Source organism: Emys orbicularis, chromosome 2, assembly GCF_028017835.1.
Source record: "Emys orbicularis isolate rEmyOrb1 chromosome 2, rEmyOrb1.hap1, whole genome shotgun sequence".
Taxonomy (NCBI): domain Eukaryota; kingdom Metazoa; phylum Chordata; order Testudines; family Emydidae; genus Emys; species Emys orbicularis.
This window is the reverse complement of record NC_088684.1, coordinates 157,815,944-157,834,054: the sequence shown is the minus strand read 5'-3', so window position 1 is coordinate 157,834,054 and position 18,111 is coordinate 157,815,944. Positions and strand designations below refer to the sequence as shown.

Below are 18,111 nucleotides of genomic sequence, written 5' to 3'. Positions count from 1 at the left end.
AGCAAAGAAATAAAGTGCACCTTCAAATGTGGCTGTAATGAAATTAAAGTAGGGGACTCCAACTGAGAAATTAGGCTGCAGCCTTTGCCAAAAATGGTGATAACTATGACATCATGTGTACACTTGAATTTTGCTGTAATGATGGTTAGTAATTACTGTATAGATCAAAGGGGAAATGATGAAGTGTTGCATTTGTCAAAGAATTCTGCATAAACCAGGAAACAGGCTGATAAAGACTAATATTTCCACCTTCTTGATTAAGTATCATTGCTGTGGAATTATGTCCCAGATAATGTTCAAACTGCTGAATCTATTCCTGCTTTTATATTTCAATTCTACACAGCATTGACTTGGATTTCTCCAATGCCATTGACACTGGGTAACAATGGGAACGGTTATCAACAGTAAAACTGACATTGGCTTCACTGAATGAAGAAATGTTCAGCACAGGAAGATCAGTGCTGAACATTTTGAAAATTCCCCTTTTTCATTCCAGTACCTTTAGGCCTTGTCTATGCTTGTGACAATATGTAGGGTACGTGTAGCTACACATCGCAGTGAAAAGTGATCTACGTCCACAATGCAGTACATAGTTACATGCAACAGTAAAAGTCTCTGGCAGCACGATAGACAGGGGAAGCACTGCTTGGGCATGTACATAGGGTATATATATATTCTAAAGTTCTGGGCTGTCTTTACTCACCTAAGAAGTGCCTTACCATCTACACTGCTATTTATACCTTTGCTAGGGGAGTACAGTATCTGTACACTACACACCACCTTAAGTGAAGACATAGTCTTAATGAAAATCTAAACACTGAAAACTGAAATCTTCTCTTTAGCCATAAAGTCAATATTCAGCAGCATGGGCACTAGCTTTGCAAGTTTCCCCAGACTGCCCTGCTAATCCAATCTGCCTCAAACCTAGTCTCAAGAAACCATCTGTATTGGCATGAAAATGTTCACCATGTACATCTACTCCTTGGCCGCCCTTTTCAGTCTACCAATAAGGTTACTGAAAAGTGCCAATTTTTGAACACATCCTCTAAGACATAGTGCAAGGGAAAATTTATTTCATGTAAATAACAACAAATAAAAATCTATCAGATAGCATTAACTTTTGATCACCACATTCAACATTTTGTCTGCATTTAAGAAATTATAAGTGAAATGCCCTGCAGTCCATTATCCATTCTGTGAGTCATCCAGTGACTCCGGTTATTAAAACACCAGTTAGAGTGACTGCTGTCTGATGCTGCATAACAATTCTTACAATTGTCATTGTAAAAATATCAGAAAAAGCACTATATAAATATACTGAAATAAATATGGACCATCCTAAGTGTCATTTTCCAGTAGAAATTAGGTATTCACATGTAAGATATTTTAAGCTCCCACATCTTCACAAGAATGTCTCTTCTCTAAATATCCTGGTGTGCTTTCTAATATGCACCCACGCAGCACGAAACAATGTAAATCGGAATAAATAGGTGGCAAAATATTGACCAGCTTACCTTCAGAGGGATAAGTCCCTGCAGCATGTTAATGCTTTGCATGATCACAAAGGCCTCCAGCATCTCTATCTGATATTCCAAGGTCTGGATGCTGAAGCGGTAGAGTTCTGGGAATGATGAAGTGTACAGCTGACGCAGAATTTCAGCTTCTTGAGGAGAACGTTTTTTCAGAAAGCCCTATTATCCACGGGGGGAGGGAGGGAATATCCTTTAATTTCAAATCAAGACTTCAAAATATTTTTAAACGCTGTCAAGATTTTAGTAAAACAGACTCAGGTGACATGCTGACTTACTGAGATTCACCTTTCTTTGGTGATGCAAACAGAAGGCCAAATTCTGCATTCATGTATGTGTATAACTCCCAGTGGAAGTTGCACACACATATTAAAAAACAGAACTGGACCAAAATCACAGCAAGTCATTCATCACTGCTCATGAGACAAAACTTCCACTTTAATTCTCAATCAGCATAGCTGTTTTAAGTGCATTTCAACTCTGCAAAGTGGCTATATAAAAATGGAGTTAGAGGTAGAACTCAGGGGTTAATTTAGCCTGAATAATTTTTATGTTTGTGAGATGCTACACCAGAACCCACCCAGATTTACCCCCAGAACCCAGTTTGGAAGTTCAAAATAACTGAGCTGAGCAAGTCTGGAAGCCACTCAGAGGACAATCATGCGGTCTTAAAATGATATTTTTTGTTTATCTCTTGGCAGTAAAAATTTACCCTATGTCTAATTGATTCCAACAGATCTATAGTATCTCATTCAACTCCCTCCCTCTCATATTCAAACTAGGCCAAAATTGGAGAAAATTTAGTATCCACTTTTTTTGAATGTCCCTACATGCAATACATCAGGTCAGAGCTTTAGAGAAATACTTATGCTTATCACTGCCTTTTAAATACAGATGTAATAAAGGATGGCAAAGCCCCAAGTTGCTCAACTAGGAATACTTTCATCTTCCATATTTGTCTGTAGTTCCAAGGGATAGTCTTGAGGCTTTTGTTTGTATACTTTATTTTGGTGCAGCTTTTCCTGTGTTTACTGCCATTTCTTCTTTTATCCTGCAAGTTCATTTTTCCTGTGTTTGACAGTAATTGGTGCACCAATATTGCTGGCCAAAGTTCCATTTTTTTCACCAAAGCCCTGGTTTTGTGTAGTCTGACTCATCTCCAAGCTCCACACCTCTATCTCGATATAACGCTGTCCTCAGGAGCCAAAAAAATCTTACCGTGTTATAGGTGAAACCTCCTTATATCGAACTTGCTTTGATCCGCCGGAGTGCACAGCCCCCACCCCCACCCCCCTGGAGCGCTGCTTTACCGTGTTATATCAGAATTTGTGTTATATCGGGTTGCGTTATATTGGGGTAGAGGTGTATTTCTCCAGATACTAATTTCTCTTTTTCCTCACATACCCCTCCTTAATACACCTCAATACAGCATTCACTACTTGATGCTTGTAGTTCAGAACAGTACTACAATAAGTTAAGAAAAAGCTAAATGGGACTTTTTCCATTTTGGAATCAATTTTTCTGTAGTTGTATATACTTTAGCAATGCAGTACTCTATCCAAATACCTATGGCAGATTCAGATGTTTTCAGGCCAAGAGATTTAGAATGGAAAGAAACCATTTAAGAGTATTATTTCCTGAATGTGTCAGTTCTGCTAATAATAATTTTAATAGCTCTTATATCTAGCACATACCATGCTTTTTTCCTTCAGGGATAAAGAAGGATTTGAGCATAGAGAAAAATAATTTTAATTTGGTTATGGAAAAAAATAATCAAATCTGACAGTGAATGACTCAAGAACATGAAGTGCTACCCTATACTCTTGGAAGATATAGCAAGAATCATGACTACTAACAGCAGAGACATCTGACTGTTGTGCTGATTGACTGCAGCTAGGAAGCATACCTTTATGGAGAGAAAATATGAATAAATATCAGAGGAGTAGCTGTGTTGGTCTGTATCCACAAAAACAACAAGGAGTCCGGTGGCACCTTAAAGACTAACAGATTTATTTGGGCATACGCTTTCATGGGTAAAAAAACCACTTCTTCAGATGCATGGAGTGAAAATTACAGATACAGGCATAAATATACTGGCACACAAAGAGAAGGGAGTATAAATAGATGTGCTGGAGAATAAATAGATGCCATTGGTTCAAATGGCTGAGTCATGAGAGTTTGTAATATTGTGGTCAGGTCTAAGGCCAGAGAAATAGTTTTAACAGTTAGTTTATATAGGCTTGTTGCCTTGAGGAACCACCCCAATCTGGTAATCTACCAGCGATTAGGATCAATTTGCCTTCATAATACCACATAACTCTGCAGCTGTTGGTCTCTGGGTTAATTTCCCTCTCCTGACTCAGCTGTGAACCATCTGATCCATACTCTTGGGTAGGACAAAAGGGGTGGAAATTCTGCAGGATGGTAGGCGCTTGTAACCTGGCAGAAATCTCAGTTAGGATTTGTTAATCAAGAGTCAAGGTATAGGATCAGGTAATCCTAATGGGATAAGAGATCCTTTCCTACTGAAAAGATGGATTAAGAGTTCCATTGTCTGAAGCTTTGTTTCTCATGACCAATTTGGGGACAATGAATACAATAGCCATTTCTTCCTATCTGAGCTTCTGATTCATTCTTCCCAGAAGTTGAAGGATGTACATACAAAGGAAATTTTCATTTGTGAGAGAAAGCAATTATTCCCAGTGATCATTTTTCCCTGATGAAAAGATGCCAAATTCATGTTTCAAAAGAAGGTGTGTATGTTCACCAGGAGATAGCCAAAGTTCCTGATGATCAGATAAAAACTTCTTGATTAAGGATCAGTTTACGAGTGTTTACAGGCTATTTGTGAACAGACTAGCTAACCTCTTTTGTTATACATTGTTATATATTTGTTAAGCTAACCTCTTTTAATATATCAGAGGGGTAGCCGTGTTAGTCTGGATCTGTAAAAAGCAACAGAGAGTCCTGTGGCACCTTTAAGACTAACAGATGTATTGGAGCATAAGCTTTCGTGGGTGAATGCCCACTTCGTCGGATGCATCCGACGAAGTGGGCATTCACCCACGAAAGCTTATGCTCCAATACATCTGTTAGTCTTAAAGGTGCCACAGGACTCTCTGTTGCTTTTAATGTATGTACATTAAGTGCACAGGAAATGAAGTGCATTGGTTTTATGTTTAGACCTGCTGTCAGTGCCACTTTGCCAGTTTACATATATCACTGTTGGACTGGATCAGGATATGCTACTTCATTAGGTGATCCTCAGTCCAGAAGGCCTGGCTGGACTGTCCTTATATGTAATAAATTAATGCTCTGAGCCCTCTGACCTCATCTTCCCTAAGAGGCCATCATCCATGGTCAGGAGTTTGAGGTCCAGACTGTGAAAGGAGGATCCAGAAATCACACGGGCTTCTTGCTTCCATCAGGACAATGAAATGATCACTATGTTATCTGCACTTCCCTCCACATTTCTTGTTGGGAACGATTCCAGCATGTTAAAAGTAACCCCTGAAGCTCTCCTGTGCAATCTTGCCCAATGAGTTAACTCTCCACATGGAGACTCACACATCCAGGAATTGCTATTTAACTGAATGGCTAACAGTTCTGTGACACCATACAAATCAGAGTTTGGATCTTGTCAAGTTTTCCCTGTTGGGAAGATTGACTCTCCCTCTTTTGATTTGAGTTGACAAACCTCCAAAGGGAATCAACGAGCTCTTCAACCTTATTTCCAAACTGTGTGTCGGAAGCATTAAGAGGGTGCTGTGAACCTTTTCCTGCACGTAAGGCTTTAAGTAAAGCATTGAAGACTAAATACAAATAAGTTCCTGGTCTTCAATGTAATTATGGTCAATATCAAAACCTTCAGGAACACCTAAGACAAACAATACCTGTTTTGTCAATTAGCTAATACTGGTACTAGAGATTCTGTGGATAAATCAGAGGAAATGTTAGAGCCCAATGTACTGGTTCCATTACCCTTAGTTCTAGGAAGGGGGAAAGGTCCTTTAGGTGGGCTGATGCGATACTTGTCTTGAAGTTGAAGAGGGAACAGGAAGACATGGAGGAACATGGCACCACAGAGTATATCCATGGTGCCCTTTCCCCAACCCTTATCTTATCTGAAGTAGATTCACTGCACTAGGAGCTATTGGGTGCTTGGTATTTTTGAAAATCAGGCCCTTTGTTTAAGAGCCTAAATACAGCTTTAGGAATTTGGCTTTAGGTTCCATATTCTTAAACACAGACTGAAATTCCAGAATGAAAAAGTGGAAAGTGTAATAGACCACCCAAGCTTCTAAAGACTTAAATCTTTCAGTATTCAGTACCACCACCTGGGGCATAGTTATGTTAAATGATCATCTGGCAGTATGTCTAAGACAGACTACAATTAATGCATTTACATAGTGTTTCAACTGAATAAATATACTGGATAAAATGAGTATCCCCAAGTTATAACCTAAGCACAATGCGCTACTTGAAAATCATTGGTATTCAACACTCATTAAATATACCTAACTGATAAACTTCTATCAATATATCGAATCATCTAATTATTGTGGACCATACCTCAAGAACAGGGCTCCAGTTGAGAACTGATGAACTCATGAAAACCATGCCATTCCTTGATACAGTAGCAGGGGAAGCATTGTCAATATTATGAGGCTCAAACACTATTTTACAGTTTGGTGCCATCGGAATACGGTCTCCATTAGCTAGTGTTAGGGTTCTATTATCATCCAGTACAGAGTTCAGGTTCTCAATCCAAATAGCATCAACAGGACCATCAAGGACTATCCAGATGTGCTCACCTGCAATCCAAAGAACATGTCTATGAAGCAAAACGTATGGTCTCACAAGTATTAACTAATTACACTTTATTGTACAGAATATTGCACACTAAATCTAATTGTTGTAACAACAAGAAATACAAAAGAAACTGTATCAATTCAGTTTGTTTCTACCAGTTTGAAATAAAGCATTTGATCTGTTGTTGTCCATATCCAAATGCTTATCTGTCCCACAACACATAAAGGTAGCAATATCTGCCCAACACCTGGTAATGCTTGTAACATTCTGGTCAACAGCTTCATGAATTTTTACTATCTCCCATCTTAAGAATTTTAGCTCTTCATATAAACTCCCATTTAATTAAATCATCAAAACTCAGGGTAGAAATTCTGTACTTTAAAAAAAAAAAAACCCTACAAATCTTCTGGTTCCAAAGGTTTTGATAAAGCTCAAACGAGAATTCCTAAACTAAGTAGGAAATATAGTTAATAGAAGTTGTCAGAAAATCGTTAGGCACAATTTCATGTAGTTTTACACTAACTTTTACCGTTCTGATCCAGCTCCCATTGGAGTTTATGGCCATTTTTCCATCTACTTTATTGGGAGTTGGATCGGTCTTTATTTCAACTGGTTTTTGTCCTGCAGAAGCACAATAATCAGTCTTAGATAGGAGCCATTTTCAATATTGTGAAGTCTTTTTAGGCCAGTTAATCTATAGACAATATTACCAAATTTCAACTACAGTAATTTATCTTAAATAATGTCTGATCACTACTTACAATTTTTATCAATAGAGAAATGACTACGCAATAGCCAAATACTACCTGACTGTAGTCACCAGTTACCCAGTTTTTGAGCTAGAACATTGAGTAGTCAAGTAAAGTAATATACAACAAGTTTATACATAATACGGGGCTAAATACAAGTCTCCTTTGAAATAAATGAATGTTTCTGCCTAAAAATGGATGGTGTGACAAGGAACGTTTTTTCCTTTGTTTCCTTTACACACTGAAATCCCAAGTGCCTGTTAACATGGGTACACAAACACAGAAAGGAGCAGAGTGGGTTCTTCCCTATAAGTTTTTCAAAGCCATTCCCTTAACGTCCAGCAGCAGGTGTAAAATTACACAAAAAGATACCTCCTCTTTAATCCTATGACCAATCCTTCAAAAAAAGGATTGGAAAAATTAGTGGAATAGAATTTGCCATTTTGCAACCTGAAGATGACACATTCTGAGTAAAGCAACAAAGAGTCCTGTGGCACCTTATAGACTAACAGACGTATTGGAGCATAAGCTTTCATGGGTGAATACCCACTTCGTCAGACGCAGTGGATACTCACCCATGAAAGCTTATGCTCCAATACGTTTGTTAGTCTATAAGGTGCCAAGGGACTCTTTGTTGCTTTTTACAGATCCAGACTAACATGGCTACCCCTCTGATACTTGACATTCTGAGTAGTGATTATTATCTCTCCATGCAAGGAGGTCTTACTTTTGAAACCATATTAGTTATTTGCTTGAAAACAGCTTTTTGATTAATGCTTTGGTTGTGTGATTTACCTTTCTTGGCTCTCAAAGTTTTCCTCCACAGAGTGGAGAAAATCCCATCTGTCCAGTCATTGGTTGCTACATCAAGGCGACCAAACATCTGAGGTGCTGTGATAGCTTTGGGATTCATTCTCATTTCACGGTGTGGCTGTCCGCAATCTGCAAAGGTGAAATCAATCTGTCAACCTTTGGTATTTCAAGCCAAATGTCATGGTACGGTATTACACTAACTTACCACACAAAATTATATGGCTGTTAGTGGTTTACTACTATCATAACTGCAAGAATACTTCGAAAATTCATTTCTTCTTGTACACCAAATTGATAATTAGAGCTGTCAAAAAATTAACAATAAAGTATTCTGTCCATGCATGATGTAAAAGGGGAATCCGTGCATTGACAAGTAAAGGAGAGCACAACAACATGATGACATGTATTTAAGGCCTTATTTAAGGTGGCGATTCTTTAAACTACATAGCTCCAAAGCCTTTAATTTTCAATGTACTTTTCTATATCTTGTGCTTGGAGTACCACACAGAAACTTTATTCTCCACATTCCCTCATTTTCTGTGATACGTTCTTGCTCGCCTTGGACTAACCCAATTAAATTGTAGTTGCATGATTACAGAACTTCTCAAGCAGCCACAGGGAATGCATTTATATCACCAGCATCTGACCTTTAAAATCCCTTTATTAATACAAGACTATGTTTCATTTTCCAAAAATGTTTAATGTTTGATCAGCAGTAGAGATGTAACAAAATCTTAGCTCTAATAATCCTGAGTAAAGTATAGAAAATGGACCTTTAAAAATATGACTTGCATTGCACATAAACACCACCCTATACCGGAAATCTACTGACCGCTATACGTACCTACATGCCTCCAGCTTCCATCCAAGACACATCACACGATCCATTGTCTACAGCCAAGCCCTAAGATACAACCGAATTTGCTCCAACCCCTCAGACAGAGACAAACACCTACAAGATCTTTATCAAGCATTCTTAAAACTACAATACCCACCTGGGGAAGTGAGGAAACAGATTGACAGAGCAAGACGGGTACCCAGAAATCACCTACTACAGGACAGGCCCAACAAGGACAATAACAGAACACCACTGGCCATCACGTTCAGCCCCCAGCTAAAACCTCTCCGGCGCATTATCCACGATCTACAACCTATCCTGGAAAATGATCCCTCACTCTCACAGACCTTGGGAGGCAGGCCAGTCCTCGCTTACAGACAACCCCCCAACCTGAAGCAAATACTCACCAGCAACCACACACCACACCACAGAAACACCAACCCAGGAACCAATCCCTGTAGCAAACCTCATTGCCTACTCTGTCCCCATATCTACTCTGGCGACACCATCAGAGGACCCAACAACATCAGCCACACCATCAAGGGCTCATTCACCTGCACATCTACTAATGTTATATATGCCATCATGTGCCAGCAATGCCCCTCTGCTATGTACATTGGCCAAACCGGACAGTCCCTCCGCAAAAGAATAAATGGACACAAATCGGACATCAGGAATGGTAACATACAAAAGCCAGTAAGTGAACACTTCAATCTCCCTAGTCATTCTATTACAGATTTAAAAGTCACTATCATTGAATGAAAAAACTTCAGAAACAGACTTCAAAGAGAAACAGCAGAACTAAAATTCATTTGCAAATTTAACACCATTAATCTGGGCTTGAATAGGGACTGGGAGTGGCTGGCTCATTACAGAAGCAGCTTTTCCTCTCCTGGAATTGACACCTCATCTATTATTGGGAGTGGACTACATCCACCCTGATTGAATTGGCCCTGTCAACACTGGTTCTCCACTTGCGAAGTAACTCCCTTCTCTCCATGTGTCAGTATATAATGCCTGCGTCTGTAACTTTCACTCTATGCATCTGAAGAAGTGAGGTTTTTACCCACGAAAGCTTATGCCCAAATAAATCTGTTAGTCTTTAAGGTGCCACCAGACTCCTTGTTGTTATTGCAAGAAGGAAATTTTTCATTTTAAATACCAGTAGTGCCCAGAAGTGTAAAATTGTAATGCTGTGCAAATAATTATGCAGTTTTGCAAATCATAACCTGACAAAACTACTGCAGTATACTGTCATCTGTGACATTATTACTTCAGATATTCAGACTGACAGATGTATTGCATCATCTGTATCTTGGCAATGTTCAGTAAAAAGTTCTGCAGAAACATACAAAAAACTCTAAGAAGGTACCATATTGCCTTTGTGTTCTTTTCTGAATGAGAGCCTAAATTAAAAGATTAGATTATTTTGATCTTATGCTGGCTTTAACTGAACCAAGATATTGCATGGAAGTGTATTACAGTTTGTCCTCTCTCTTCAAAACTATTCCTTTACACTATATCTTCACAGGCAACTTGGCAAGTCTAACAGGAATCATATAAAACCAATGCTGTGAAGTAGTCAGGTAATAAATAGCCTCACAAAGCCATCTACAGCAACAAATAACTATCGACTGGCATAGAGAATAAGAAAGAAGATATTTAACTCTTGAATTAAACTAGTGTTAGGTTATGTTTGTTACTTTTGTGCACGCCTTGGATAGTATTTCTGTACCATTACTATTTACATTATGTACTAGTAACTGTATGTGCATGCATAAAGTTACCCAGGTATTTATCTACACTATTTATAAGTAGAAATTCACTGCATTTTCAAGAGATGCTTTTGTGAACCTAAAGAACTGAAGACACAATTTGTACAAATGTTGGTCCTTGGAGGTCAGGTCTGAAATTTAGTGTCCTTAAAACATAAGATTGAGGGTCAGGCCCAAAGGTCTAGTGACAATGCTCTTATTTACCATATCAAAGACCTGGATTTGAAGTCTTGGCTCGACAGTTCCTTCCAGGGACAAGAAATATGGAGAAAGCTGCAGAAGCAACATGCTTAGTTTTGCTACAGGAGATGGGGAAAAATTGCCTCAAAAAGATACCACTCCATCCCAAATATTAAAGTTTTAGATCACAGAATCCAAAAGCCCATCAAATCTTTCTTTGGACTAGAAAGAAGATGGCCAACACATGGAACCCTGAGAGTATGAAATGGGGGGCAAGAAGGGAAAATGGTCATAATTTAGAACTATGAGAAAATAAGGTAGATTTCTGCAGGGCCGGCTCTACTGTTTTTGCCACCCTAAGCAGCATGCCGAATTGCCGTCGCGGACGGCGGGGGCAGTCCGTGTGCCGTTAGGGCAGCACGCGCGTTTCCGCGGCGGCGGCAATTCGGCGGCAGCTTCTGTCTTCAGCTGGAAGACAGAAGCCGCCGAATTGCCGCCGCGGGCAGCTGAACATAGAAGCTGCCGCCAAATTGCCGCCACCGCGGAAACACGTGTGCCGCCCTAACGGCACACTGACTGCTCCCGCCGTCCATGGAGGCAATTCAGCGCGCTGCTTGGGGCGGCAAAAACACACGGACTGCCGCCCCTTGCAGATTGCCTCCCCAAGCACCTGCTTGGAATGCTGGTGCCTGGAGCCGGCCCTGATTTCTGGAGACAAAGATGAACAACATCTTATGCTGTTAAAAATCCTTGCATTGGGCCTGTTTGATCATCTTCCACAATTATTCCTCATTAAGGGAATCTTCAACATTTCTTCAGCTCTGTCCTTTGAGACAATACACCCACCTACCCACCCTTCCATCCAGCCTTTGTGTTCCTTATTTTGCACATCTCTTAAATGAAAGTCTCTGACGCTCATACTGGTGAGTTGAATGTAATGCAAGTACATGAGATCTTCTCCAAGATTTATTTTATTTATTTTTATTTATCAGTTTTTCCTTCTTAATTTGTTTTAATATTCTGCATAAAATTTAGAGAAGTAACCCTTGCTACTACTCAGTCATGAAGATTTGTGTGCTAGGGCACCATACACTGAACCTCATCCTTACAATGATTTATCCCCTCTGGTAAAAGTAAACATTGTAAAGTATTTGCAAGAATAACAGAATTGTAAATCTGCTTTACATAACACAAATGGCTCCATACCTGTCATGGATTTCATCAGAGTGTGGATGCAAGTACTTTTACCTGCCCCACTAGGACCTAAGGCCATCATTCCGTGCCTTACTTTCTGCGTTTCATACAGCTGGATAACTTTCAGTTTCCAAGGAGGATGACTAATTAGGCCAGCTTCTTCAACCTGTGGATATTGACATAAATCCAAACTATTGCTTCTTTTATGCATCAGAACAATTTGATAATCAGATTCAAGGTATAGATGCATTACAAGCTCCTGATCATATTTAATTTTGTATTAAGTTTCAGTACTTCTAAAAGAACACTGGTTGAAGCCAAGTAATACAACAGTTTCCACACTGGAACTCAGTATCCCACCTTCCACAGTGATTTGAGGAAAACATACAATTCCAACAACAAAGAAGTTTTAATACTGAAGGGGCAAACTTCAATATTGATGCAAAAAAATGAATTATCATTTATTCTTGTAATGTTAGGTTGTTACAAACTTGCCTGCATCTTTACTGCATTGTAGCAGACACTTACAATTATTTTCATAGACATGATTTTGGAGAATGTGATAAGCAAATAAAAACATAAGCGTGTTAGTTATTTAATTATATGAAAGGTTCAAGCTACGGACATTCTGAGGAAATCTATTTTTTACTCAACATGACAGGCTCCTGCAGTGTCAAAGAAGAAAAAACGATGTTTATTACCCCAACTCTGGAATGCAAATTTATAGATTATTTTGGTTTAACATCCTATACTATTTTTATACTACATTTTGAAAAATTAAGTTATGATTCATGTTTTGTATAGAACTACAAGTTGAAATGCTATAAATGGTAGCTTGTTTAAAAGAAAGTGAGGTTATTCTCTGTTCAAGACAAATAATGCCTAGGATATGATTTCAGAGCAATAAAACAAGTCAAAAAGAGGTCTTTTCACCCCATCTTTTCTTCATTTCCTCAGTTTAAACCCAGACAAAGGATTTAAGTCTTATTGTCTGAAGTCTCCACTTAGCTTTTAAGAGAACACATAGAGATGAGAAGTGCTTTGGTTACTTCTAACCCCATGTTGCCACTTAAAAGGTGAAAACTTTTGTTTATTCATTAAATGATCAAAATGGCATAAGCTTTTTTGAGATGTATATTTGTAAATGTGCTGCATCTAAATCCATATAAAAACTTCTTGTTATGTGACTAGTAAGATATTTTATGTACAAATACAACAAGGTCATTTGATGCTGTAACTCATTAATGGAAGAAACCATATGAATATAAAAATATTGAATTTAATTGGGAAATTAGTTATCTGACAATCATCATAATGGGACATCCCCCAGAGACATGGCCCCCTTGCAGATCAAGCACCACCTGGATCGATCTCTGGCTAGGTCCTTAAGGTAGTTTGGAGGGATACTTAGTGTGTCCATCACTGGCAATGTTATTGTGCCATCAAAGCTTTTGGCACCCACAAAATTGCCAGCTGCATAGTGGCATTCCTTGGTGTACACACCTCAGAATTTGTTGGTCTTCGATTCTTATAATATGTCCAGCCAAAAAAAAAGATGCTGAAACTGAACCAGTGGTAACACCAGCAGTTGCTGTTGGCTTCGAATATCCTCATCTCTCATCTTGTCTTGCCACTTAATATATAGAGCAGCTGGTGGAGATGATGAGAATCAAAAATGTCAATCCCACATTCTTCAGCCTTCCTCAGTGCCCATGTTTCACTTCCATATACCACAGCTGGTATAACTGTGGCTCAATAGATCTGCACCTTCATAGCAAGCTTGATGTCACAACACACACACCCCCACAGAGGCAGCTGAAGGACATGAAACATGGCGGCAGCTGCTGCTATACAAGCATCCACATCTTTTGAACTTCCTCCATCACTGCCTGATACTTACCAAGTATTTGACATTCCTGATGTCCCATCTGGATGGGTTAATATTGAGCTGGTTATAATCTGGATCTGGAGGCTGCTTGATGTTAATGGCCAGGGACTCAGATTTATCCAGATTAAAAACCAGACCAATGTGCATTGCTTTTTGCCTGACCAGATCTGCTATCGGCTGCAGCGATTCCAACTGAGCCAACAATACAATGTCATTACCATATTGGAGATCTCAATGCAGAATGGCGGTCAGCCCATCACCACTGGCACCAGCCTTCTGAAGCTTATCCACCAACCTATCAATGCCTATATTGAATAACAATGGTGGTGGAACACAGCCTCGCCGAACTCCTGTGGAGATAGGAAACTCCCAGTGACTAAATGCAGCTTACAGTTCCACTGTTAGAACTCTTCTGTCAATGATTCTATCTTCTCAGGGGTACTGTGTCACCTCATCTGATCCCACAAACTTGCTCAATGCCCTGAACCAAAACCTGATGGAAGTCTGTAAAAAGTGCAGCTCATGGCTTATTAAATGCACCTATCTTCTCAAAAAGCTCTCAAGATAAGATCTGGTTGACAGTGGAATGACAAGGTCTATAGCCGTACTGAGTATCCCAACCTTTGCCGCAGAGTGCATCACTGATTCAAGACATTAACAGGGAGGCAAAAAACTTGCCTGGGACTGTCTATAGTGGCTACATCCAGCCTTATCACCCCTTTTTTGAACACAAGCAGATTAGACCTCTTCTAGTCATCAGGAATATTAGTCTGCCCTATGGTCTGGAGGAACCTTTGCAGCCACAGTACAACAATACCCTCTCCTGTCTTTTACAACTCAGGGATGAGCTTACAAACCTCTGGTGTCTTTCCAAACTTGACTTTATGGACTGTGATGCGGATCTCTCAGCTGAAGGAAGGCAGCTCTACTGTAACATCTTGCCCCTCTTCAAATGGAGAAGGGACTACAGGGGGATGGACAACCAAAGATCATCTTGAAATGAACTTCCCATCATTGGAACTGATCCAGCAGACTCTGGCTGATGCTGCCACCTCAATATTTAACTTGACAAGTTGGGGTGATGTTCCCTCACAGACACTGTGAAGTTGAACAGAGGGTGCGGAGATTGTGCCTTTCTGCAACCTGTTCTAAATTAGCTGCCTGAGATGATCACCGGGATTCCTCATCTTTCTTATACAGTAACTTGACAATGTCCCAAAGTCTGTCCCATTCAGCCTTTGTTTTTGTTCTTGACAAACATATTTCTGGAGACTCCGATTGTAGCCTCTCTTTTTTTCTAGCTTTGACTGCAGTGAGCATCTCCTCGCTGATCCCTGGATGGCATTTGAAGGGCAGGGAATCCAGCACTGAGTTGGCATCAGGCAGCACTAATGACTTGAAACAACATTATTCCTCATCAGATGGGGGAGGGAGGGATACTTCGGTCTCTAATGCTTTGACGGCCTTACACAGTTCAGAACAGAGAGCTGCCTGATAACTCAGCTGTAACAAACATTTTTGGTTTAATCTGACCCATTTGGGCCCATTAACTGGCAGCATTCAAAGTCGGAGGCAGCAAAAGCTGATGATAGGTATTAAGTTCAGCACCTCTGCAAACTTGTACATCCATGACTGTTGACTGCCAGTGACTATTAAGGAGGACATGATCAATAATAGTGCTAGTGAAATCATCTGGGCTGTACTAGGCCTGTTTGTGAATCTTTGAGTGATGGAACAGCAAGTGAGTCATCACTATGTCATTGGCAGCCACAAATTCCAGCAGTTGCTGCCTGTCCTGTTCTTCTGCCCAACACTGAGCTTCCCAAGCATACTTGCCCAGGTGTCATTATTCTTTCCTACTTGTGCACTGAAGTCTCCCAAGATCACTCTGCTACTGAAGGGGAAATGACCAGCAAAATCTTGCTAAAGGACCATTTTGGTATCTTGCGCGTTGGTGGCAAATGTAAAATTGGTGCCTGGAACATTCACACATTGTATGACAGTTCTAAAGCCATCCTCATCAAGCAGTTGAAAAATCTGACCATCAATATCTACACTATCTAAAGTATGCTGGCCAAGAAATGGTAAAATATAGAGATGGGGGTTATACATTTTTGTTCTAAGGCTGCCCTGACAGGTTGCATCAGAAAGGGGTGACTATTGTACTTTCACCCAATGCCTGACTGGCCTAGAAGTACTGGAGGGTGATTAGGATGACTTATCAGCATCTGATTACTTACTAGCTGTGGGTATCTTACCATCATCACAGTGTATAGTCCCACCACACTAAGGCCAACCATGCAGCTGCACATAATTTTTACCAGCAACTGCAGCCACTCCTTAATGAACGCTTATGTAACTCCTTACCAAACACAAAAAGACAAGAACCCCCTCTCCAAAGATTAAGAGACAATGCCTTATTTGATAACTCTACAAGTTTAAAGATGCTAAGAATATTTTAAGTTTAAAAAAAATATATCTTGAAACATGAAAGACCTTTATATAGGAAATAAGAGAGTTGGACTCATTTGAAATAGAATTTCAGCTCCTATTAAGACCTGATGAAACTAAAGATATCACAGAAAAAGGACTGAATGAAATAAAGTTAAAACTACAACTTTTAAAGACATTCTGGGATTTACTGCCATTAAGGCAATGGCAATTAGAACCCTGCTGCATATGCATTAGCAGATTGCTTATTCATGAGCTGAAGATACTAACAAGACCAGCCCACAAGCATATTGAGCCAGATGGTGACAGTGGCTGAAAGAAGTACATTTTCCTCCTCCTGTGAAATTATGGAAGAAGCATGTAAATGTCTCTGAATTCAAAAAGCGAGCTGCAACACTCTGCTCCTATCATCACAGCACTTATTCTCAGCAATAAACTCAGCTCAAACTGTTCATTTCATCACTACAAACAAGCAAACAGCAACAAGGCAGCAAGAAGAACAAAGCAGTGGCAACCTTCCAGGCCAGCACTGCCTCTGCAACATGACGTGACTAAGACTTCAGTTTCATGGGTGAGATGGAATCTGCAGAAGTACTGCCAAGGGATTAGATTTAAGATTTTCTTGTAATGATTTTACTGGGAAATTGGAATGCTACTGTAACTTAAGATACTAACAGCTTCTTCTGTTAAACACCCAATTGTTTAGACTGCGCATTCCTTAAGAGGGGTATAAAACTGCTGACCTTTCTCCCCACCCAGAAAGGTTTGGCACCATGCCAGAGTGTTCTTCGGGCCCCTTTTTCTTAGGGCTACAACTGTATTTCTTCTACATAAAACTATTTCAAAACATCAGTCATTCCTTCACCCTAATCTGGGGTCTTCTGCAGGGATCTATCTATTCCCTATGGGTTTCCACTGTACAGGCCACTTGCCTGAGAATCATATGCTGTTCCCAGACCTACTACATGGACCACACCTGCACCACAGTCTCCTGCTGGAGCCTTCCAGTTCTCTGCAGCTCTCCCTCTAACTGGCCTACTTGCTGACTTTTATAATCACCTGATCCCTAGCTGATCCGTTTCAGCTGGAAGGTGAGGCTGGGCCCAACTTCCATTAAAGAGCCAGCCATCCTGTGACATAGAGACTTATGCTCATCTTGGTAAACAGAAATAGTGCGATTTAATTTGAATTTAAGATTTTTAATATTCATTCATTTGCCTGTCTCCGGATGGCTCCTTGGAATGGTTTCTTTTAAGTCACTGAGTCAAAAACTCTTCAGTTTCTTAAGACGTAGCTACATCTACACTATGAGCTGGGGGGTGAGTCTCCTGCTCATGGACACATAGCCCACTAGCTCTCATTGAGCTAGAGTGAGTATAAACAGCATTGTAGCTACAGAAGAGGCATGGCTGAGCCCTGCTGAGTACATACCCATTGGTTTCAGGGGGGTTTATATTCAACATAGCTCAGCCATGCCTCCACTGCCTCTACCAGTACTACCTTGGCTACATTGCTATTTATACTCATGCTAGCTTTAGGAGAGCTAGTGTGAGTATGTGTATGTGAGCAAGGGAAATCATGCCCCTAGCAGGCAGTGTAGATGTAACCTTAGTAAAGATGACATATCTCTGCCCATTCATGAACTGCCCAACTATAACCCGTTTTAGTAATCTATGATACACTGAGACTGTACTCACTACTGAGTTGGGGAATAATGTAGTTCACTTTTAGTTTACCTGGAGGAGAGCATTCCCACCAGGGTAGACCCATTCTCAGAAGGTGTAACCTCTGTTGATATCTCTCTACCAAGAAATTTGCAGAAGAGATTGTATCTGAAGTACCCATTGTTTATTTTTTCTGTTCTATTTGTTTTGTTGTATTG

The 18,111-nt window shown here is 40.0% G+C and overlaps 1 protein-coding gene across 1 annotated transcript in view; it reads right to left on the bottom strand.

Moving 5' to 3' along the window:
• DNAH5 (dynein axonemal heavy chain 5) overlaps window positions 1-18,111 on the bottom strand; it is a 248,587-nt gene that overhangs the window by 109,097 nt on the left and 121,379 nt on the right. The window contains exons 44-47 of the mRNA XM_065398374.1: window positions 11,903-12,056; window positions 7,886-8,032; window positions 6,102-6,343; window positions 1,515-1,691 (exon numbers count right to left, since the gene is read on the bottom strand). Coding sequence (XP_065254446.1) covers window positions 1,515-1,691; window positions 6,102-6,343; window positions 7,886-8,032; window positions 11,903-12,056 — 720 coding nt within the window. The remainder of the gene's footprint in view (window positions 1-1,514; window positions 1,692-6,101; window positions 6,344-7,885; window positions 8,033-11,902; window positions 12,057-18,111) is intronic.